Here is a 24,027-nt window from a genome sequence, read left to right as displayed (position 1 = left end):
ATGGCTCACTCTTGAATCCTTTCCTGTGCAAAGCCAGAGAACCTCACTTGATGGGGTACATCTCAGGGACTCACCTGGGACCTGGGACATGGCCATCCTCTTGCGCCCCCCATTTCTCCTGTACCATTAACTCAGGGCTGTGGGAGAATGGACTGACAATACTCAGGCCTCGAGGTTTTGTTTTGCATGATTTATCTTTCTGTTTAGAGCTGAGTTGCTCTGTACTTTTGCATACAGATGTAATTTTCCATAATAAAAAGTTTAAAAAAATTAAAAGGAGTTGAATTGCTCCATCAGCCCCTCCCCTCCCCCGCCCCACCACTGGCAGAGAGAATCAAGGAAAGGTCAGGACCCAAGAAGTCAGGTTGCTTGAAGGGTTTGGGCTTCAGTGCTTTAAGATTCACCTTATAAAAAAAAAAAAAGGGCATTTGGGAATAAGAAATAAGAAAAATGCGCGAGCTCAAGCAGCTAAAAAAGAAAGGCACAAAGGAATGCGTTGTTCCCTCCGGGTTTTCTATTCTCTTGCCAGATCCTTTAATTATGCTTCTATTCTTTTTTTCCCCAAATTTAATTTTCCCCCAGACTTAAATAAAGAGCAGATGATGCTTCAGAGAAGACTTGGTGAAGAGGCCCTTCAGAAGGTATTTCTTCCCCTGGGTGCAGGTTCTGGCTTGATCTCCGTTTCACTGTGTGATCTTGGGTTATTCTTCCCGCCTCAGAGTTTCACTTTCTTCAACTGTAACATAGGAATTATGCCATTTGCCAACAAATGACCTCGCAAGAAAACTGAAAAAGAAGGCAGGGTAATAGTCGTGAAGGCACTTGGAAAATTTCTAAAGTAGAACGTCTTACGCTGGGAGATGTTATTATTAGAGCATCCCTTGGAATCACCTGGGTTTGGGTTGCTATAGTGCAGGGCTCTGGCACCTCTGCTACTCTGGAATTAAAGCTAAGACAACCTTAGTGATTCACCTGGCTGGGGTGGGACCTCAGGTCTTCCGAAGCTGGATGCCTCCTGGTTGATTTGGTTGGCTGGATGCAGCTTTTACCCCATTAGGTGTTACCAATTTGCACTTGATGGTTCAGGAAACAGAATGTCCTGAGAAAGTGATGCGGTCAGTCCTTGATTATCCATGCTAAGGGGCAGATCATAATCTCAAAGAGCAGATCATCTCAAAGAGTGTGATCATTTTAATCGAGCATTGCAATAATAGGATCTTTTTTTTTTTTACCTTCTTCAGTTTTATTTGCTCAGGTTTAGCTTTGCAAAATGGGTGAAGAAACCCAGACAAATGTCGGGTGGAAGGAGGAAGGTCAACTGGGGTTAAGCCTGACTCAAGACTCTCTTCTCTTTGCTTTCACTTTCAAGTGGCTCATCTGACAGCCTGGTCCCCCAGTTTCTCGTCTCCTCAATGCTACTGATGCTCTTTCAACAAATGCCCCCTTTGATGCCACTGACCATCAATTCTTCATTTAATCGTTCATTCATTCACTTATTGAATAAGCATGTATGTTCCAACTAACTCCTGTGTGTCAAGAACTTCTTAAGGATCAGGTGTCCAAAGATTAGAAAGCTTCCTTCACCTTGACATCTGTTTTAGGAAACAGATGAGTACAATGCAATGTGATTAAGAACTATCATAGTGGAATGCCTTTGAAGACTGTGAAGGAGGAGCCCTTTCTAAGCCTAGTGGAGTCAGAAAAGACTTTCAGGAGGAGGGAACACTTGAACTTGGACTTGAAGCCTAACTAGGAATTCTCCTTGTGGATGGATAAAGGCAAAGGAGGCGGAGTGAGGGCGTTTAGGAAGAGGGCATAGCATGTGCTGGGGCACGCAGGCGTATATAGCAGTGGCACATTTGAGGAGCAGCAAGCCTTCTGATTGGCTGGAGGGTACCTGTGCAGTAGCAGGAGGGGAGCCCAGACAATTAAGTAGTGTCAGATCCGGCACTAGGCTTATGTTGAAGGACATGGGGAACTACTTCAGAGAATTGAGTCAGATTCTTTTTAGAAAGAATACTCTGCTGACATGTGGAGACTAGAATGGGGACGTGTGAGGTTGAAGGAGCAGGGTGTGTGGCAGAGACCTGTTGGAAGCTGTCACAGTAACCAGCTGAAAATGGATCAGGGCCTCAGTCAGCCAGCACTGGTGGAGGAGGGAGAGGGGGTCAGAGGGAGAGTGCTGAGCAGAGAGAATGAGACTTGGGGACTGATGGAAGGTCCCCAGTGTGAAGGAGGGATGTCTGGAGTGGCCCCCCCAGGTTTCTGGCTTAGGTGACTGTACATAATCTGACTGCCAGTTTACACAGGAAATACAGGAGGAGAATCAGGTTTGGGAGAAAGATGATTTATTTAGCTTTGGAAAGACCAAGATGAGTATGGGACATCTATATGGAAGTAGCCAGCACACAAGTGGGTTTAAGAATTTGGAAGCCAAGAGAGTTTGGGGCTAGAGACCCTTTACATTGGCATCAGTGGGCTCATGAAGGATGAGTAGGGGGAAAGAGGAAGCAAGAGGGCTGAGAAGACCCCACAAAAACAGTATTTAAGATCAAGTAGAGCTGGACTGATACAGGTGAAAAATGGGATGAGAGAGGATGGCCATGTCCCAGGTCTCAGTTGAGTCCCTGGGACATGTCCCACCAAGTGAGGGTCATTGGCTTTGCGCAGAAAAGAATTCAAGAGTGAGCCATAGTTTAGTAAAAGTAGATTTATTTATAGAGTTTCACACTCCACAGACAGAGTGTGGGTCATCTCAGAAGGCAGGGAGGTCACAAGGAGTGTGTGTGTGGTGGGGTGGGGGAAGGTGATTAAAGTAAAATATACACTCCATAGACAGAGCACAGGCTTTCTCAGAAGGCAAGAGAGAGCGGCCAGGAGGGCATTGTTGTTTTTATATGCTAACAACTGGGAGGATTATTCCAACTACTTGGGAATATTTGGGAAGGGGCAGGGATTCCTAGAAATTGGGCAACCGCCCTCTCTTTGACCTTTTATGGTCAACCTCAGAACTGCCATGGCGCCCGGGGAATGTCATTTCCCATGCTAATACATTACAATGTGCATAATGAAGTTCAAGGTCCACTGGAGGTCGAATCTCCAGCCATCTTGGGCCTCAGGGTCCACTGGGAGATGACTTTTTCGCCGTCTTGGTACTAATATCTGTCATTCCTTTAATGGCTGTGCCCTGCCCCCTTCCTTCCTGGCTCAGGATGATCCAGGAAGGAAGGCTGAAAAAGAGGCCAGACATGCAGGGGGAAGCAGGAAGCAGCATGTCAAGAAGATCAGGGAAGATTTCAGAGGTGGAGATGAGCAGTGCTGCCAAGTCCTAGGGAGGGTGAGTATGATGAAGGCCAAACATGAGGAGACCTGGCTGGGAGAGCAACGCCCCCGTAGCTGATGGGCTCGAGGCAGAGCCTTAGCTAGGAGGGCTGCCCCTCACTGACTGGGATGAATGGAGCTGGGAAGGGGAGCCACCTGCCTGTATCTCTTCACCCCAATTCCTAGCCCAGAGCTATTTCACATTCTCCACAGCACCTCTGATGAGGAAGAATAGTTGGAAATGGAATTCAGCACCTATTGTCAGGTCCAGTGATAGATCCTTCGTGCCAATAATCTCACCATAGCCCTTTAGGTGACAGCGTAATCCTCCCTTTACAGCTGAGGAAATCAAGGCTTGGCCTGGCCAAGTCACTTATTCATTTCTTTCCTCCCCACTGGCCAGGTCACAGCCCCCTAGACAGATCACTGAAGAGTCAGACTTTTATCTCTCCCTGGCTCAAATTCCTAGAGCTGATAAGAACTTGGGCCAGATACAGGAGAGATTTCCACCACTGAGGCCTCCGCAAGAACAAGTTAAAGCAATGGGCAGAAGAGTGATAAGATACTGCACAAAGAAGCTTTCTTCTTCAGGAGCAAAGATCAGCCAGGGAGGGTGGAGATGGGGAGGGGAGGGAGTCGGGTTGGCTCCCTCCCAGTAACTTCATTGCAAATCTCCCTTCTCAGCACTTAGACAGTTCAAGGCTGCTTGGGTATACTCAGGCCCACATTTTCAAATGAACACTTTCACAGTGTTTCACTACCCTCCAAGATTGGTCTTAACTACGAAAATCTGCATTTAAAAGATAAACAAACTGAAACTCAGGGACTTGCCGATGTCCTTTCTGCTATTTAGGAGCCAGGACTCAACTCAGAACCTGGTGCTGGGATCTCTGTAACCTCGGAGATGGATGATTCCACAGGAATTGTGCCACTAGTAACAGCTTCACATGTGCACCCATGGACTTCCAAGGCCCCGGGCATCTGCCACTCACTTCCTCTGTTAAAGATGCGAAGGCAGACTTTATTCAGGGGGCTACTGCCATGGGGTTTACAGAAGGAGAGAGAGATTCGACTCAACTCAATACAACGACGACAAGTGGGGAATTATAGCCGAGAGTAGGTTGGGTGGGGTGGCCAGTGGATGGAAAATTACTAAGAGGAAAATACCAAGGCCTGAAGGCTGGCCAGGGTTATGAGATATCAACGGTGGGGGACGAGGAATTTCATTAGCCCTGATAGAGGGTGGGGGATTTTCCACTAAACTGACTTAGCAGGATTCTTGCTAAAACTGGACTAAACAGGCCAAGGACAGAGCCCGAGACCAGGACTAGTCAGAAGGAGGACCCAGAAAGAAGCCTGACTCAAGTTTTGTCAAAAGAGATAGTCTTTGTCAGCCTCCCTGACCTCATGGCCAAGGCTGCTCTCCCCTCACTCAAAATGCTCCTGAGACAGGAGGGAAGCGGGTGGGGCGTGGCCATTAAAGGAATGGCACACCAGTTAGCACCAAGATGGCAGAAAAGTCAACTCCCAATGGACCCTGAGGCCCAGGATGGACCTGGAGAGTTGACCTCCGGTGGACCTTGAACTTCATTATACACGTTGTAATGTATTAGCATGGGAAATGACACGCCCCTGGGTGCCATGATGGTTCCAAGGCTGACCATAAAAGGTCAAAGAGAGGGCAGTGGCCCAGTTCCTGGGAATCCCCCACCCCTTCCCCAAAGTAGTTGGAATGATCCTCCTACTCATTAGCATATGAAATTACCAAGCCTCTGAAAACTAACAGCCCCACGCCTTGTGGTCACTCTCTTTCTTGCCTTCTGAGATGGCCAGCAGTCCATCTACAGAGTATGTATCTACTTTTACTGTAACCAACTCCTCCCACCCTCCCCATGGCCTTTCTCTTGCCTTCTGAGATGGCCTGCACTCTGTCTATGGAGTGTATACCTCTCTGAATAAATCTACTTTTACTCAACTATGGCTTGTTCTTGAATTTTCCTGCATGAAGCCCCACTTTTTTCCTGTATCACTCCTTACCGGTCTCCTGCTGTGCCTGCCTGGCATGCTCCCACCTCAGGCCTTCTTAGGAACATCTTCCCAGCAGGAATCAGGGCCCCTCAGGTCTTTACTCAGTCTCCCCAGGGCCCTGTCTATGAGCCCAAGTTAATCCTTGCCCTTGTTACTGAAAAGTTCATGTGCCCGATGCATAGTGAGGCCAAACAAAGTGAAACATCAGAATTTGGAGCAGAAAAAGGTTTATTGCAGGGCCCATGCTCAAAAAACCCAGACTCCCAGTGGTTTTTTGGGAAGAAGTTTTTAAAGGCAACATTTGGTGTGAGGGCTGCAGGGCATGTGACTGTCTTCTGATTGGTTGGTGTGAGGGCTGCAGGGTGTGTAACTGTCTTCTGATTGGTTGGTGTGAGGGCTGCAGTGGGTGTGACTTTCTTCAGATTGGTTGGTGCCCTGTAACAAGGCGGTGCCCAGGAATCTTGTGCTCAGCCTGAAGTTACCATCCTCACCTGGATGGGGGTCTTAGTTCCTGCAGAAGAACTCAAAGACATTGTTATGTATATTCCTTGAAGAGGAAGTTGGACCCTGTCCCAAGGCTGCACTATTGTGTGTGTGTGTGTTTTTTTTTAATTGAAGTACAGTCAATTTATAATGTTGTGTCAGTTTCTGGTGTACAGCATAATGTTTGTCATACATGTACCTATATATTCCTTTTCATATCCTTTTTCATTATTGGTTACTACAAAATATTAAATATAGTTGCCTGTGGTATACAGCAGAAACTTATTCTTTATCTATTTTATACATAGTGGTATCTGCAAATCTCAGAATCTCAGACTGCCATTTTACTCCTTTCCACCCCTTTCTCCCCTAGTAACGATGAGTTTGTTTTCTATATCTGCGAGTCTGTTTCCATTTTATTTGTGTCTTTTTTTAAGATTCCACATATAAGTGATATCATATGGTATCTTTCTTCTCTTTCTGGCTTACTGCACTTTGTATGATAATCTCCAGGTCCATCCATGTTGCTGCAAATGGCATTATTTTATTCTTTTTTATGAGTGAGTAGTATTCTATTGTACAAATATACCACAACTTCTTTATCCAGTCAACTGTTGATGGACATTTAGGTTGTTTCCATGTCTTGGCTACTGTAAACAGTGCTGCTATGAACACTGGGGTGCAGGTATCTTTTTGAATTAGAATTCTTTCTGGATATATGCCCAGGAGTGGGACTGCTGGATCATATAAGTCTATTTTTAGTTTCTTGAGGAGGCACTATTGTTTTTGACTGTTCCTGCCTTCTCTCCCTTCCGTGATTAGCAGCTGTTTGAACCTGCCCTTTGGAACTCAGGGGAAGGTCGACGAGGCTGAATGAAGCCTATTTCCTATAACCAAGAAATAGGGGACAGATTTGTACCAGGGAGGACCCCACAGGGCCCTGCTCTGTTTCACCCTCAGCACTCCTCCTGCCTCTTTCCTGACTGATTTTGCTCCGTAGCACTGATCACCATCTAACACGCTGTATGTTTTCCTTTCACATTTTGTTTATAGTTCCCTAATGAGAACGTCAGTCCCACGAGGCAGGGACTTGCGTCTCGTTTGTTTACTATTGTATCCCCAATACCTGGAACAGCATCTGGCACCTAGGAGAGGCTCATTCTTTGTTGAATGAGTTGGGTGCCTGGATGACAGTCTCCACAACACCCTCAGATCTCGATTATCTCTGTCAAGAGCAGAGGATAATAATGCCCAATGACGGAGGATCCATCCCACCAACTCCCAGTGTACTCTACCGTTCAGTATTTCATTTTTGATACAGGAACACAGAAATTAGCTCAGCTGAACCTTGAAATAGTCGCCTTCTATAATAATTCTCTGGTGTGGTGTGTTTATGAGGGGTAGAGAAAAGGAAACGGAAGCCCAGAAATATTGGCACCAAGAAACCCCTTCTAGGATTCAGTTTGCTGCAGAAAAATTCACATGCATACAAGATCCTCTTCTTCACACTCCAAAATAATAGATGCATCTGTGTCTCTCCCTCTCTCTTTCTCTCTCTTCCTTCCTGAGAGATCACGTGTGACAGGCCCCTGATTGGCACTCAGTCGATATAAGCTGTTCTTTCTTATCTGCTATCATCATCTCCCCTTACAGATGCCCTGGGCACCCCACACTCTTTCTGAAACCTACCATGCTTTCTCCTGCCAGACGCCCCTGCCCGTGCTGTCCCTACACCAGAAGTTATCTTTCCCCCACCCTGTCTCTATCCACTGCCCCCTCACTTCTCATCTCCCTAGTAATTCCTCACTCATCCTTCAAGTCGCAACTGAAATTGCCTCCAAGGGTTCTGCACTTCCCCTGGGCAGAGTTCATCTCTCTCCTCCAACAATAGCACCCAATACAAGCACTGCAATTAGGTGGCATTATCATTGCTAATTTGTTCCCACGTCCTTCTCCCCAAGAGACCGTGGGAGGCTGGAGGGCACAGACTTCCCTTATTTGGCACTGTCTCCCCAGCCACTGACACGTGGATGACACACCCCAGGACTAGGGGGGAGAGATGGAGGGGCTCCAGGCAGCCCAGCCACTGTCCACACCAAGGCAGGTTTCTCCTTCCTCACCCCTTGCCGGGGAGGCTGGGGAAAGCCTGCTTCAAAGGTGGCCGACACACGTGAACAAATGAGCTTCCTCAGGGACTCCCACATCCGAGGGCAGAGTCCACACACACTGCCTCTAAATCATTAGCTGCTTTCAGTGCTCCCCAAGGCAAGGGCTGATTTTTCAGACAGGGAATTCGAAGGTGGCCCAGCAAACACAAGTCTGTGGCATAAAGTCACCCCTGTTGAGAAGCATGGGTTTCTGTGTGCCTCTTCCCACTGCTGTGTTCGCTGCCCACAGTCGTCCGGAACGTGCCAAAAAGCAGGTCAGCCGAGACCCACCAAGCCTCAGAACCAGGTAAGGGAGCAGAGCCCGGGGATCATCTAGCCTGAGCAACAGGCAGGGGGTTTTGTCTTTTTCCCAGCATCCCCAGGGCTACATTAGTCCCCAGCACAGACCTGCACCCATTAAACCTGCTGAATGAATGTGTGACAGGAGGATCCGACGACATCACTGGGAAAGGAACAAGATGAAGGAAACCGTGTAGCCCCACGGTTAGAAGGAATTCTTATTTTTTCTTTTTTAATAAATTCTTTTCTTAACCTTTTTATTTTTATCTTTTGGTGGGAGGAGGTAATTAAGTTTATTTATTTATTAACTTATTTAATGGAGGTGCTGGGGATTGAACCCAGGACCTCATGCATGCTAAGCATGTGCTCTACCACTTGAGCTATCCCCTCCCCCAACCCAGAAGGAATTTTTTAATAAGCCACCAAAGTGGGGCTGATGGGTGAGTCTCCCAAGCGGCACACTCATACAACAACAGCCAGTGACCAAATGACTGGCCCAGAGTGGGGGCCCCGTTAACTGAAGGCCTTTGGGTTGACCAAGTGGAAGATGTTCATTCCCACCTGGGCACAGACGTAGAACCACTCAGCTTTCCTCATCCACCCTTTGTCCATGGAGGGCTCAGCCTGTCTCAAGAAATATTGAATATTTAAAGGACATTTGTTACAAAGAGCAAAAAATCATTACAAAGCCGGGGTGGCCACATGTATCTCAGTTTAACTTTGGCCACAGTAAGATCCAGGACCATTTTTAAGAGCCAAAAAGTGCACAAGACTTTTTGAAGAGTGCTAGTCACCCTTCCTTCAGGTTGTGTCTGCAGAAATATCTCTGCAGGTGGGCTACAACCATCATTTTAAAAGCTTAGCCGTATGGGAAGGAAGCTAACATTCGTCTAGAGCTGGTCATACAGCAGGATACATGGACTACACACTTTTGGTGTCTCACTTGATCCTCGGGAGGTGATGGGCCCCTTCTGCCGATGGGAACCGAGGCCCCAAGGTGATGAGGAACTTGCCTGAGCTCACCCGCCAATCTGTCACAGGCTGGCTGAGTCCATGCCGATGCCACATGCAGCTCGCAAGTGAGATTCAGAAAACACTCGTGATTTTAAGAGAACCAAACCTTTCCGATGAAAACATTTTTCTGGCTTTTTTCAGGGACTGACACATTTGTTTGGGTGTACTAAGTTTGGCCGGGCACAGAACCAAAGGGACCTCTGACCAGGAGTGTGGTGATGTCTGACAGATGATGGGCTGTGTAGGAGAACGAGAATGTGCTGTTGTGTGGAACGGGCCCCTGAGGAGAAGAGTTTAACTCCCTTTGCAAAGTGGCTAGGGTGCACTGTTTCCTGGGACAGCTTTTAAAATTCACCTGCTCTAGACCATACTGCTGGGGGGGGGGGGCAGTCGACTTCCCAGGGCCGACATCGTATGAAGACCGAACAAGACTGACCACATGTTGGCACATTCAGTAAATGTTAGCTACTAATGTCCTTATCAGTATCATAGAATTTTTTGATCAACAGGTAATTAAAGGCTAAATTTAAATTCTTGCCCTTTCAGCCCAGAACTGTTGTTATCACCTTGGTACCTTCTCCCACCTGACTTAGGTTTGACCTCAGAATCTTTCTAGACAGGGTGATTCAGGCAGCCACCATCAGCAGCTTTGTAAACAGTGTATGAGAAGACCTATTTTTTTCCATTTCCAGTTTCATGAAGCACCAGATGGTGCATCAAAGTCAGCTCTGCTTTGTGATGGAGGCTACATCCACACACTCCTGTGCTGCCTTCTCCGGGAAGCCCACTGCTATCGTCTGCTTTTGAACATGCTGCTTCCCCCACCTTAATGTTGCCCAGGGAGCTACAAGTCCGCTTCCCTGACTTTTTCCAATGGAGAATGTGACACTGAAATGAAACCAGGAAATTACTACCCACAGTTCTACCCTCTCCCTGTATCCCCATCCCTTTCTCCTTACTTTCCCCTGGGAGATTTCCACCCAACAGATCATGAAAAATAAGAACAAAGATTAACAGTGTTTACTGCGGGCTGGGGTGCTGTTTCCAGTCACATGCGTTAACTCAGTGACTTAGAGCTCACCTGCGCCAGCTGGATGATGTTACCATGGGCTGGGCGATGCTCCCAGACAGTCACATGCATTAACTCAGTGACTTAAAGCTCACCTAAGCCAGGGGGATGACGTTACTCTCTCTTACTATCTGCGGAGAAAACTGAGGTGTGAATACGGAGTCACTGGCCTGAGCCTCACTGCTAACTTGTAGCTAAGCCAGAGTTTGGACCAAGTAATCTGCAGAGTTGACGTCCAAGACCACCAAGCAGAGTGCCTCCCAAGAAAGAAGTGACAGGAGAGTCTCCAGTGTCTCCTCCTCCCACGGGCACTTACTCCATTTTCCAGGCTTGAACCAAAGGCAACCTTTAATTAAGATGGCTTACAAATGACTCTATTCAATTTCATTCTCCATTGTCCTTTATTTAGCTTCTAATAACCATACCTGTTTTTTCTTGAAAAAGCAGAAGGGATGGATCCCCTTGTTCTCAGGTAGACTGAGCTTTCCAGGGCTCTGCTCTTCATCTGGGATCAAACAGTCTAAGGCAAGATGATTCATTCTTTAAATTGTTCCACAGAAGAGCTAAGACCCACTTACCTATTTTTGACAATGGGAGCTGATGTTCCTGTTTCATGTCCGCCTATTTGGAAACAACCAGCAGGAAGGAGGCAAAGCCCTTGGTGACGTTCATGTTATACTCATCCAGGGCAGCCTTAAAGTCCTCGGGGAGATCCTCCAGGAACACCTGCATTGGCAAGGAGATCATCAAGACAAAACAAAACTGAAGGCCCAGTATTTTTTTCAGAGAGCTCTACAAACCTTCCTTGAAAACTGGAAGTTTGGAAGAAGGGCAAACAACAGCGCAATATAATCCTATAGTTATCCATCTATTCAGTAACGTAACTATTTCATTCTTTCATCTGTGAAACTAACTTGAAACTCATTCTTCTGTTTCTGTGTATGTTATAAAAACCAATACCTCTACTTGTAAATATTTACTTTTGTGCTACTTAGTGAAAACAATCTTTTAAATAGAAGGATGCCCTCAAATGACAGTGGGCTTGTGAATATTTCAAAGAATCTAGTGGCATGTCTGGGGAGCAGCAACCACAGAAAGCCCCTCTGAGCCTGGAATGCACCTCACCTGATTGTGAGGGTTTTAAACTCACACTGGATTTGTCTTGCTAATATTTTCTGATTATTCTTCCATCTACAGTCATGGAAGAGGCACATCTCTAATTTTTCATGATGTCCTTGTCATGTTCTGATGTTAATTTTAGGCTTTGCTTTCTCTTTTGGTATTCCCTAGAAGAGTCTGTGAAAACCTGGTGTTATTACCATACACTGTACATAAAAATAAACTCAAAATGGATTCAAGACTTAAATGTAAGACCTGAAACTGTAAAATTCCTAAGAGAAAATATAGCCACATTGATTTTGGCCTTAATTCTGTTAACGTGACACCAAAAGCACAGACAACGCAAGTGAAAACACAAGGGGGACGACATCAAACTGAAACCTTCTGCACAGCACAGGGAATAATCAACAAGGTGAAAAGGCACTGCTAGAATGGGAGAAAATACTTCTAAACCATCCACCTGCTAAGGAGATAAGACACAGAAGAATCCAGTACAGCCCAACAGCCAAAAAAGGGGGCAAAGGACTTGAACAGACATTTCCTCAAAGAAGGCACCCCAGTCCCCGTCACATATGTTAGAAGGTGCTCCACACTAATCATCCCTCACCCTCAGGGAGACGCAGCTCAGAACCAGAGTGAGGCGCCACCTCACACCTGCCAGAAGGGCCGTCACCAAAAGACCAGAGGTTACAAGGGCGGAAGAAAACTCGGGTAACAGAGGATTTGTCTTTCTCTGCCTTCTTTTTGTTCTTCTTAGCCACCTTTTACGAAGATCACCTGGCACAACCAGCCCTCCCCACTCTCTCAGATTCCGTTGAAACACGTAAGTCATCGTGTTTGATGCTGATTCAGTGACAGGGAAATCGTGATCGCAGAAAGTGTCGCAAATACAATTGGATGAGTTGCTCTGTGTGTGTCAAGTGGTAACTTCTTAGGTGCCTATTCTAGTATTTTTTTCAGTGAGGACATCACGGTTCACAACATACACTTCCTGTCTGAAGCCCTACCTCAAGGTAAAAAGATCCTAAAAGAACCACATAGTCAATGAGAACTATTAGTTCATTTCATGTATAATTACCTACATTTTTTCTTCAGCCACTGACTGCTATACTTCTATACAATCAAATGGAAAACAAGATCAAATTTTTTATCCCATTCTCCTCAAAGTGTTTAATCTTTGGATAGATTTATAGAGACATGAATTACAGATTAAATTGATTACACTGATTACAGAACAAACTGTTACCCTACAAAACAAATGAATCCTATATTAATAAAATTCTGCTGCTGAATCATTTATGGTAGGATCCATTTAATTATCTTAATTATTTAACATTAACAGGATTATAAATTTTACCTTTGATTGATAAAACTTGAGATTTGCATCTTGGAACTTTGCTGGAATATATCTTCTTCCAAACAGATGTGCCAAGACTAACACTAGCCTTTCCATAACATCTTGAGAAAAACATATTGAGCCTATACAGAACAAAGTGACTTGTTATATAAACATAAAAAGTGGATTAATCCCATTTTTAATGCTTAAATTGAATTATATAGTTATATTGCACTTTATTTCATGGAAACTAGAAATGTGTAACAAATACAGCAACTAAAGAATCTCTAAGGACAGTCTTACTCCTTCTTTGTCCTTCCAGCTGCTCCTTCACCTCTGCATCAGACCCTGTCCTCCAACCACAAGCTGCCGTGTCTCCTTATCTGAACTCCTTCTTCAGTCTGTCATCAGTTTCCCTAAAGCATGTAATGACCACGTCTCCCCTCCTCAAAAGTCTCTGATTGCATCTCAGTGCCTCATAAACAAAATCCAGTCTCCTGAGTCCAGCACTTAAGGCTTTCCAAAAGTCACCCACCAATGACCTCCTGGCCCCTCCCTGCCTCACCTGCCAGCCACTCATGTCAATACCATCAGCCTGAGTCATTCCCTACCCTTCACAGCATGTGAGCATCACACGCAGTGTTAAGAAATGCTACCATTAAAAGCTTGGGCTCTGGAGTTGGTCTGCTCATCTTCGAATCTTGGCTCAAGATTTGGGGACCAAGGCAACTGATTTAACCTCTCTGTGTTTCAGTTTCATTATTTATGAAATTCCATGTTACCTGCCTCACAGAGCAACCCAATGTTCAACCTCCACGTCTGTAACTGCACACGCCCTGCCTCTACCACACACAGCAATAAACACAACCACACTTCTTACTGCCTGAAATTATTTCTCCTCCTACAGAGCCTGTGGGAGACAGAATTTCCTGAGCATCCTTGATTCACAGAACACTGCACATTCAGAGCCTAGTGACACTGTGCAAGGTACATCGTTCCTGCCAGTTAACAACAGAAGATAAAGTCAAGTCATGCTGTGGAAGGCACTGAAATCACCAGCGTCAGAAACTATAACAGATTTAAGGACAAACAGGGAAACATTTCTCTAGGAGACATTGTTTAAAGATCTATGGTTTAGTTATAAAAATCAAAGGCTTTCATAAAAACTATGTTAAATGAAATTTTAGGTAGAAATTGCAAGTGGAATTCAAAAATTTGCACGTGATATTGCCAAAAAAACATTTAGGGGGAAAACAAGATGCTAGATTGTGCAACTGATACGGTATCAGCTGTCTAAATACACTGTACAATTATTCAAAGAAAATATTCACAAATATCAACAGTGAGTATTATTTTTAACATAAGGGTTTTCCCTGTCCTTTTTCTATCATGAGCATATATTAGATTTAGTCAGAAAAGATATTTATCAAAAAAATCATGTATTAAAACGTTCTGAATCCTGGAGTCAAGGAATCTCCAAAATTAGTAACTCGACATTTTTCGATAGCTGCCACAAAATGTAGCTATCTCCTATATAACCTATATTAGTAGGCATATACCACTTTATTTAATCTAATTTGGCATCTAAATTATCTGTTTACTTATATTTTCCTTGTAGAAATATTCCCAACGTGCTAGCTTCTCTACAGCGCCCGGTGCTGCTTTCAGACCACACATGAAACACCAAGCTTACCTCTCCTGGTTGGCTGACAGAGATTATGGAAAAGGCCCTTTACCAGAAAACTGACGAAAACAAGATTGGAAGGCTCGTGATAGTGCAAGTGTGAAACAAGTCCAGCAAACCCCATGGGGTTTCCTTCTCGGTCTCCATAGCCCTAAAGAACAAGAATCATTTATCAGTTTGACTGCATTCACCACATACATGAATTAATAGATAACTTATTAAATGCCACTTTAAAATAGTACTTAATACCCATATGAGAGATTAATAATTATTACCTGGCCCAACCTTGAAAAGTGTATCAGTCATAAGGAATGTGAGTCACTGAGCCCAGCCTGTTGAGGATCAGAGCCAGCTACCAGTCCTGTTTCAGGAACAGACAAGCACAGTCGTACCTCTTTCACCAGGAACTGCAGTGAAAACAGGAAGTAGAGTTTCAGCATCTCCAGGGCTCGCGGCTGTTTGAAGGCGAGCAGTGAATGCTTCAGCACCGACAGCACCTGTGGAGGTGAGTGCGTTCATTCACACACGTTCATGTGCAGCACGATCACGAAAGGCAGGTGCACCAATTACACTGACATTTACAATAATGCATCACTATGAAATGAGAGAGAGATGCACAGAGTGGTGAAGAATCTCAGGGAATCAAAAAGTCCAGCAGCAGAACTGACATTCACATGGCATCACTAAGGAGCAGAACTCAAACTCTGAGAGTGTGTCAGAGATGTGGGAGGCAAATTCATGTGTTCTCTCATAATGAAGAAAAACAGCAGTGGAGAACAGGACGAGGATTTTCTACTTACAATAACTTCTCTGAGAAAGAAACAACAAATTAAAACAGAGGGAAGTATCAAAGATCTAACTTAAGAAACCTTTTCTTAGTTCCAAAATGACCGGAGCACTGCACAGTGCATGTGTACTTACTAACATCACTGGATTGCGCACTGAAAGATGGTTAGGATAGCAAACTTGATGCTAGCTGAATGTAACCCCAATAAAAACATCTGAGCATGAAGACTGAAAGTTCTCATCATATAATAAGGAAGACATCAATCAAAATTAACAAGAAGGACCCACAAAATAGAAAATCCTGGGGAAAAGAATTAAAAAGATTTAAAAACTCATATAATTACATAGGCAGGAAAAAAAAAACAAATTAACGACAAGAAAACAGGAATTAGCATGATTCCTCTAGAGGAGATTCCAAGAGAGTCTGTTCCTCTGTAACAGTAAATGGCAGGAAATAGAGAAGCAATCTTAGTTTGATGTAATAAATAAAGAAAATATTCCAAGAATTTTATGCCTACACTTGAGTCTCTGTGTGTGAGGGTTGCAGAGAGATATTCCCAAAGATGCCAAGGCAAAGAAAATAAACCACTCTGATAACCTTCTTGAAAAAAAAATTAAAAAGCTTGCAAGAAGATATAGGTTTCTCTTCTATATAGAGGTTAAAAAATAAGAACTCAAAAATGGGGAAGTTTTGATCAAAAATGATATGCACCTGCCCTGTAGGACCATCAGTAACACAAGAGCCTATGGTCACAGAAGTCCTGGAGTGTCCTCACCTCGGCAAAGAAAGCCTGATTTAGAGGGTGTGGTAATCAGTACACAAACAGGGAGGAGTGGGTCCCAGCATGATGCAACCTCACAAGGGTGAAACCAAATGCTGAACTGGAGGTTTTAAATCTCTTACCGTGGGACTGGGCTCAAAATATTTATCTGAGCAGAAAATTTTAGGAAGCATTTATAACCATATTCTAAAGTCCAACTAAATATAAATGTATCTTTGTTTAAAACCAAATACTCACATCTGCCTAGAACTTTGACTGCAAAAAATACCAAAGGGATAATGTGACTTTTTGGATAGCAGAACCTAGGTATAGCTTTTTTTCTTCCTTCAACTTTGTACATGATCCAAATATTACTTGATGAACTTGGGTTACTTTTCTAAAGAAAAATAAACTCCTTTAATATGAAATCATCAAAGTGGATCTTGCTGTCCCTAACAGTGGTGACAGGAAGGTGGCCCAGAACTTTCTAAATCCAGGGGCAGCGCTTCTAACCCCTACAGGACACATGAAAACAGTGGTTGGGGTCAGCTCCAAACACCCACCGGCCGTGAACTCTGTGACTGACACAGGAGACAACAGGACCAACTGCACTCTCCCCACCAGCCCACCCTCCACCACTCATGACACTCCAGCAGTCAGGGCTGGTGACCCCAGGAAGCTACTGCCACAGACGCGGGAGAAGAGGCAGCTCCCCCTGCGGCTCGGCAGGCAGCAGAGTGTCCACATCAGAGAACGTCACCCCTACCTTGGCCTCCGCATCCTCTGGATCATCACCCTTGGAAGCCAGGAGCATGAGTCTCAGGACCAGGGACATGCTGAGTGGGAACTGGCCCCGCAGTTCAGGAACATTGGACTTGATGAGTTTCTCTATTTTGGGCAATGGAATATCAAAGAAGTATACATCCCCCATCAGGTCCTGACCTCGTCTTCCAGCACGTCCAGACATCTGGAAGCAGAGCAGAATCACAAATTAAACCTTTCCTAAACATCTTCTCCACCACAGGGTCAGAACTGAGCCTTCTCCATCAGGCTAGAGCAAGTCAACTGTGTGATGTCCGGCCACGCCACATGGGAACAAGAATCCCAGTGGGAGGCGCTCAGGAAACTCACCAGGGCTGAGACAGAGCAGAAAACGGGGCACTGCTCATTGTCATGCTCCAACTGCACACCCAACGTTGTGCTCCATCCTTGCATAATGACACACAGAAGAAACAACAGCAAGAAGAAGAAAAAGACTGGACCCTGGTTTCATGTCCACTTACAGCTGAACGTACAAGACTTCCTGCCCACCTCTACACACCCCTCTCCCACTCTCCCTCACACACACATGGGCTGAGTGACAAATCACCACAAAACTGCACAAAGGAGACACAGCAGCGAGATGAAATTCAGAAACACCACTTGTGAAAAGCAAGTTAAGAATAAACTCTCTGCAGAAGTGATATGAATTCTCATTTGAGACGTGCCTGGCACATGCTAAGTCCTCTACACTTTTTATACGGACCCCCAGCAACCACCACAGGAGGTGAACAGTCGTTACCCTAGTTACAACACAGTGACTGGGGCTTGGGGAAATCAGAAACTCGCCAAAGTCAAACACCAGGACGTAGGACAACCATGACTCAAAGCCTGGCACTCAGACTCCCAAGTTCATCCTCCGAAACATCAGAATGCCCGGCCACAGAGCCCAGAGGCGAGACCCCAAAGATGACACCGGAGGGGCTTCATGCCCAGATCAGAAGCAGGAGGAGAAATCAAATGGACTGGGGCTGGTAAAATGCAGGAAAAATACGGATGTTACATGAGGTACGAACAGCCCCCATCGGGGAATGAAACGCACTTACAGAGGAAGGGAAGGGAGCCTGGATACAATTTTTAGTGCTGGCTGATATGTGGAGCAGAAACAGTCACCAGATGACCCTGAGCCGGGAAACCATGCGAGGACAAACCACACGCGTGCTGGGCTCGGGAGAACTGAAAATCAGGACCAGTGCTTTAATCCCACAGGCCACGCCTGTACGATGGAAGACAGTGGAAACAGGGATTACAAGGCAAAAGTCCAGGCCTCTAGAGGAGAGTAACCAAGTGGGGCAAAGACAAAGGCAAGGACATTCGGAAGTGGGAGGGAGTGTTCCTCCAGCAGCTCCCACCCGTGTCTTCCCTACAAACCGCTTCATTCAACTCCTGCAAATGCTGTGGGACAGCATTTATCAGTCCTGGAGACAGGACAGAGGGGCCAGGCCATGCAGACACCTCACCCAAGGTCACATACCCGGTGGTAACAGCCACCGAATGCCAGGCTCAGGAGCTGCCAGCTACAGCACAGCTGAAAGTGCCTGTTGGGCTCAAATGACTGTGCCCACCAATGCAGCATAAGTAGACTAAAGGCTCACGTTTCTTACTATTTTCTGGCCATGTCTGAGAGTGCAGTCATAGTTGAGTTTATGCACACTGCAGTACCTGTCTGTAGTTTAAAGCATCCAGATAGACCGAGTTTTGAGCAAAAACCACTGATTTACAAGGCATGTTGATTCCTAAGGCAAGTGTCCCCATAGCTGTCACCACCTGGAAAGAGAATAGAACAATTACTTCATAAAACAGCATTTCAGTGGAGGCCACAGAGTAACTGAAACTCCTGCAACTCAGTGAGGTCCCAGAGGGACAGAGACACGAGTGCAAGGGCATTCTCGTGATGTCACAGCACCTCTGGGGCACCCGCCCAGGCCACTCCCGCCACTCAGCTCTGCCCAGAACACCCTTCTCCCAAGTATCTGTTCACCCTGCTCCTCCGGGCCTCCACTTCACGCCAGAGAGAAAGTTCTGGAGCATGACACCCCAAATACCCACCCGTCCTCATGACCCCCCGTGGCGTCAATGACATGACCACAGCTGAGTCTGGTTAAGCCCTGCCCAGCACAGTGTGTCCCCCAGAGCAGAGGGCCTGCGCCGGCCAGTGACTGGGGAACATGCAGAGGGGAATGACCAGAAAGGAACCCTTCACCTGGCGGCCACCCTCTGACAGACCCACGTGGGGGCGGCTGCCTGCTTCACCCACTGTGACATTAGTGAAGCTTATCTCTATGAAAATCACACATCTAAGTAATATGAGCAAAACAATGTTTCAGTTTTCCTCCTGAATTGCCATAATAACTGACACAAAAATTCTAAAGCAAAATTTAATGTTTCTTAAATAATTCACTTTCAGGTGGGTTTTTTCATATAATACTAGGTACGTCTCATTGTCCTCTCTTTCTCTTTATATTGACTGTCGTGAAGTCATGGCTAAGGTTCATGTTTCTCTAATTATTCTCAACCTTAACTCTATAACCTGTCAAAATGAAATACCACTTATGAACTGTTTTTATAAACTTCAATAAGAACACAGATGGGAAAAGTAATAACATTACGTTTAGACTATAACCAGCATAAACATCTTTTTAAAAATGTGTTCTCAATAGCAAAACTATCACTTTTCCAGAATGATCCAGTTTTCCATGTATTAAACTAAGGGTAACTGAGCAACCACCAGTTAACAAGTACTATTTGTGCTGATCAAAACAGGTGCACCGCTTTAACTCAATTCATAATCATGTGAAAAGTTTTCTTTCTGGTTACTGACTTTTAAAATAAGTATGTAACTTGTTATTAGTCAAGGAAAAAACCAAGCAAAGTTGTTAACAATATAGTTTGGTTTTTTCCCAGATTACAGAATTACCCTTAAATTAGGGTGTCAGATTTTCCTCAAGATTTAGTTATTAAGATTAAAGGATACCACCTAGAGTAGCAGAATCAATCTCTCTCTGCACGCGCGTGCACACACACACACACAATGTACATAATACAAAAAATTAATGTGGGTTATTAGAAAAACTTAGGGTCTACTTTAAAATACTACTCAAGGTCTGAATTAACCAGGAAATTATATAAACCATTTCTGTGAATTTATCCAGATGATCCTCGCACATCCTTACAGGACATGCCCCCTACAACACAGGGAGCACTGGGTGGTAAGTCGTACCCTTCCTCCTGTCCACATCAGGGACGGACACAGGGCGTGTAACACGCCCCCTACAATGTAGCGAGCACTGGGTGGGGAGAGGTACTCTTCCTCCCACCCACATCAGGGATGGACGCAGGGCATGCAGGATGACCCTGTGCCCAAAGTCGGTCGAGACGCACAGCGGGCCCCGAGGGTGCAGCACATTTTTGTTCTTACTTCAGCTGCTACCCAAAGAAAAGACCAGATCAAAGGTCTGACCACAGCTACCATGAATGTCCTTCATGCCCATGAGCAGATATCTGCAGCCAAGATCACGTGAACAGCCAAGAAAATCCCCAAATGTTATCAATGAAAAGCAGGGACTGCTCCAAGATCACTGCAGGTATATTTCATGGTAGAAAACACTTGGAAAAGTACCTGTTTAGGGGATATTTTAACCTCATGAAAAGAGAGAAACTGAATGGTAAATTTCAAGTCCCCTCCCTCAGTGAAATGGGATGGACTATGCAGTGGTACTAGGGGGTCGTTAAGAAAAAAAAGATGAGAAAAAATGGTTATTTTCACTTTTTATGGGTGTTCAGCTTCATACAGACACAGTTTCAATTTTTAGAATGAAAAACTTTACCTACCCTAATAAATCCTTTCCTAAAAAGAATCTCCACTAACCGTTTTTCCTTGGCGTTCAGAGAGCTGTGGTGATATCCAATCCCCCTTCCTGCCAAAGCCTTCAATTCTGCACCTTTTCTTGTGAATTTCACTCGTTCAAATACCGTCTGCAAAGACTAAAAGAAGCAAGAGTTTTAGGGATTTTGATAATTTTGTATCTAATTTTAATTTAAATCAGAATAAAAAGTGTTGAAATAAAAGTAACAGGCATCCTACACAATAATTTGGCTAACTGTGGTGACTGAAGCTGACTCTCCATGTAAAGAAAACTTTAAAGAATGACAGGAACTACAGGAAGTGATCCAGACTCTGAGCAGAACTGGCGCTGCCTCACCCCAGCTCAGGGGTGAACAGTGCTGCTCCTGCCTGGGGAGGTTGGCTCTGCCTGCCGAGCTTCCCAGGGGGAAGAGAGGTTTGTTTCTCCAAGAAGGCAGAGCAGCTAACCTTTCATGGTCACAGAGAGCCTTAAAAATAGCCATGCCCGAAGAGGGAAATCCACTTGTGTGCAGACTTTTATGTACCAAGACAAACATCGCTTATGAGAGAGAAAAGGAAAAAAAAACACCCTAAATCTTAAATCCAAAAGCAAGACACTTCCATGGTACTATTACCCACACAACGCAATGCCAACGATCTATGAAAACAGTGACTAAAGCACTGCTGTTAAACAGAAGACCATAAGTGCCCAAAGAACAACACGACAACGCACACGCAGGGGTGGGAGCGTGGTCACAGGTAAAAGGCAAGACAGCGGGGGAGAGCACAGCTCCGTGGTGCAGCACATGCCCAGCAGGCACGAGGCCCTGGGTTCAACCTCCAGTACCTCCTCTAAATAAATAAATAAATAACCTAATTACCTACCCCCCTAGAAAATACAAAAAAGTTTTTTTCAATTAAAAAAAAATTAGGTGAGAAAGGCTCACCCAGAAGGGCCGTGATTTCTTCTGATTGCTGGGCTTGCTTTTATTGCCACTAATCTGTATTACCAAAGGCATGCGTCATGTGCGTTAAAACATGTGCGAAGGAAGAAATGGCACCCCACTTTCAGAGGTTTCAGTGTCTTTTACATAAAGTCTGTTCATGAGAAATTCTGTGTATGGTATTTGAAATGTACTGGACCACATGTGCTTAAATTCTCAGGTGAGGCAGGTGACACAGGAAGGAGTCTGGACTTGAGGCTGAGAAAAACAGCATCACAGAAAGAAATAACGGAAGCGCAGCCACTTCCAGTTTCACTGTTAATAAGCAGAAAATCGTCCATAACCTCCATCCTGCCCCTTCCTTCAGACCCACTCAGTGACCCGAGGGGTCAGGCACAGCCAGCAGGTCACGCACAGAAATCTCTGCTCTGGAAAGGACGCCCTGAGCTAGAGCACTCCACTCCACCCGCAGCAGGGACGCAAGGGCAGGGGTGTGAAATGATTTCCCTCCATCCCACAGGCTGACCTCAGTGTCTATTGCCTTCTGGTCAGCATAGGTACAGTCCTGAGGAATCTCCAAGTTCTTCTCAAGAACCCTGAGCAGATGATCATATTCAGCATCACGGATTAGGCTCTGATCCATTTTTCTGGGCTTTTTCTGGCTTTTTTCATCTCTGTTTATGAAAACAAATTTTAAGGAGTGAGGTGTGAGATCTGGTCACCAAGAGAAGCCCAAGACTTCCCAGACCCTTCAACAGGTGGACGCTCACTTGCACACACCTGCCAGGTCCTGCACCAGTCCTCCTCCTCCCCAGACTCTGCAACTTGCAGGGCTGCATCAGAAAAGCCTGACCATCTCTGCACATTTCCTCCCTTCTGCCAAATCCCGTTCTCCAATATGACCCCTGATCCTTGTTCCTATGGCCATTCTCCTTCTCAGCCTTTGTGACACAGGGCTGGGAGGAAGTGGTGGGGTGCTCCTTCTCCTCCAGTGGACGCTGCTACAGCTGCTCTTAGTTTGGCTGCTAAGTGCTCTTGGTGACACCCCTCCCTGGAGAACTGCCCTCCAGTGACAGGAGACCCCGCAAAAAGCCTGGGAGGTTACAACCTGTCCTGGGGCCAAGAGGGTGACCCCCACCAGTAACTGACTAACAGGAGGCACAGGAGTCAGCCACCCGAGAAGCAAGATGGTGGAGCAGAAGGACGCTTGTAGCTCACCCTCTCCCACAGATACACCAAAACTCACATCTATGGACCCGTTGAGCCAATCAGAGCACCTGTCGAACTCCGACAGAACATCGCCCTCTTCGAAAGACAAAGATGCCAAAAACCTGGTAGGAGAAAAGGAAAAAAGAAAGAAGAAAAAGCAAAACAGTGCAGGACTGGTCCCGCGGGGAGGGAGCAGCAAAGGAGGAATAGCACTTGTTCGCTGGGTCTCCCCCCTCCAACGGAGAAGCCAATCGTAAGGGAGCATTTAATACCAACACAGAAAGGTATGGCTGCCCGTCACTGCCCACCAAGCCAGCCTCTGCCCTGTGGTGTGATTTCTGTCTTGTTGTCCTAAATGCCCAAGTTAATGTGGCCCGCTTTGAACACTCAAGCCACCTCAGACTTCAGACTCATGAGTTAAGCACATCTTCCTCCTTCCCCTCACTCCCATCCCTCCTTCCTTCTTTTCTCTTCCTCTCTCTCTCTCCTTTGTCATTCATTCACTTAGCTTATAAGGCCACTTCATACAGCCTCAAGGACCGAGGATGCCTTCTCCCTCCAATTCCAAGTCCACAATGCACACACTGAGTAGGCCATCTTTTCTCCAGCCAGCTGTGCCTGTCTTAGGTTGTCCTCCTCTGAGGATCTTACCCGTCACTGGCTATCCAGCCGTCCATGCTGGACACATTGGGTAGGCCATCTCCGGTCCAGCCGGCTGTGCCTGTCTTAGGTTGTCCTCCTCTGAGGATCTTACCCGTCATTGGCTATCCAGCCGTCCATGCTGGACACATTGAGTAGGTCATCTCCGGTCCAGCTGGCTGTGCCTGTCTTAGGTTGTCCTCCTCTGAGGATCTTACCTGTTGTTGGCTATCCAGCCGTCCATGCTGGACACATTGGGTAGGCCATCTCCGGTCCAGCCGGCTGTGCCTGTCTTAGGTTGTCCTCCTCTGAGGATCTTACCCGTCACTGGCTATCCAGCCGTCCATGCTGGACACATTGAGTAGGTCATCTCCGGTCCAGCCGGCAGTGCCTGTCTTAGGTTGTCCTCCTCTGAGGATCTTACCCATCATTGGCTATCCAGCCGTCCACGCTGGACACATTGGTAGGCCATCTCCAGTCTAGCCGGCTGTGCCTGTCTTAGGTTGTCCTCCTCTGAGGATCTT

The 24,027-nt window shown here is 45.8% G+C and overlaps 1 protein-coding gene across 4 annotated transcripts; it reads right to left on the bottom strand.

Annotated features, from left to right (window-relative positions):
• Positions 1-548: 548 nt before the first annotated feature.
• LOC102528171 (probable ATP-dependent RNA helicase DDX60) lies at positions 549-23,169 on the bottom strand. 4 transcript variants are annotated; one of them, XM_072940189.1, is made up of 10 exons: positions 22,902-23,169; positions 22,182-22,329; positions 20,736-20,851; positions 18,530-18,634; positions 16,815-17,015; positions 14,894-14,998; positions 14,511-14,652; positions 12,839-12,960; positions 10,941-11,088; positions 549-786 (listed from the first exon to the last, which is right to left on the bottom strand). In XM_072940189.1, the coding sequence occupies exons 4-9, from the start codon at positions 18,620-18,622 to the stop codon at positions 10,984-10,986; spliced, it is 768 nt and encodes a 255-aa protein (XP_072796290.1). In that variant the 5' UTR covers positions 18,623-18,634; positions 20,736-20,851; positions 22,182-22,329; positions 22,902-23,169; the 3' UTR covers positions 549-786; positions 10,941-10,983. The 4 variants fall into 4 exon arrangements, with proteins under 4 accessions (XP_072796290.1, XP_072796287.1, XP_072796289.1 ...); XM_072940186.1 differs by lacking the exon at positions 549-786 and adding an exon at positions 5,560-5,860; XM_072940188.1 differs by lacking the exon at positions 549-786 and adding an exon at positions 8,529-8,903.
• Between the last annotated feature and the right edge of the window lie 858 nt (positions 23,170-24,027).

Source organism: Vicugna pacos, chromosome 16 (assembly GCF_048564905.1).
Source record: "Vicugna pacos chromosome 16, VicPac4, whole genome shotgun sequence".
NCBI lineage: Eukaryota > Metazoa > Chordata > Mammalia > Artiodactyla > Camelidae > Vicugna > Vicugna pacos.
Note: the sequence above shows the minus strand (reverse complement) of the source record. Positions and strands in the feature narration are given on the sequence as shown.

Excerpts from the sequence above, each read along its gene's own strand:
- LOC102528171 (XM_072940189.1), bottom strand. The coding sequence starts at position 18,622 with ATGGGGACACTTGCCTTAGGAATCAACATGCCTTGTAAATCAGTGGTT. Across the intron at positions 12,961-14,510 it reads CTGTCAGCCAACCAGGAGAG|GCTCAATATGTTTTTCTCAA; the intron begins GTAAGCTTGGTG and ends TGTTCTGTATAG. Across the intron at positions 11,089-12,838 it reads TCAAGTTTTATCAATCAAAG|GTGTTCCTGGAGGATCTCCC; the intron begins GTAAAATTTATA and ends TTGCCAATGCAG.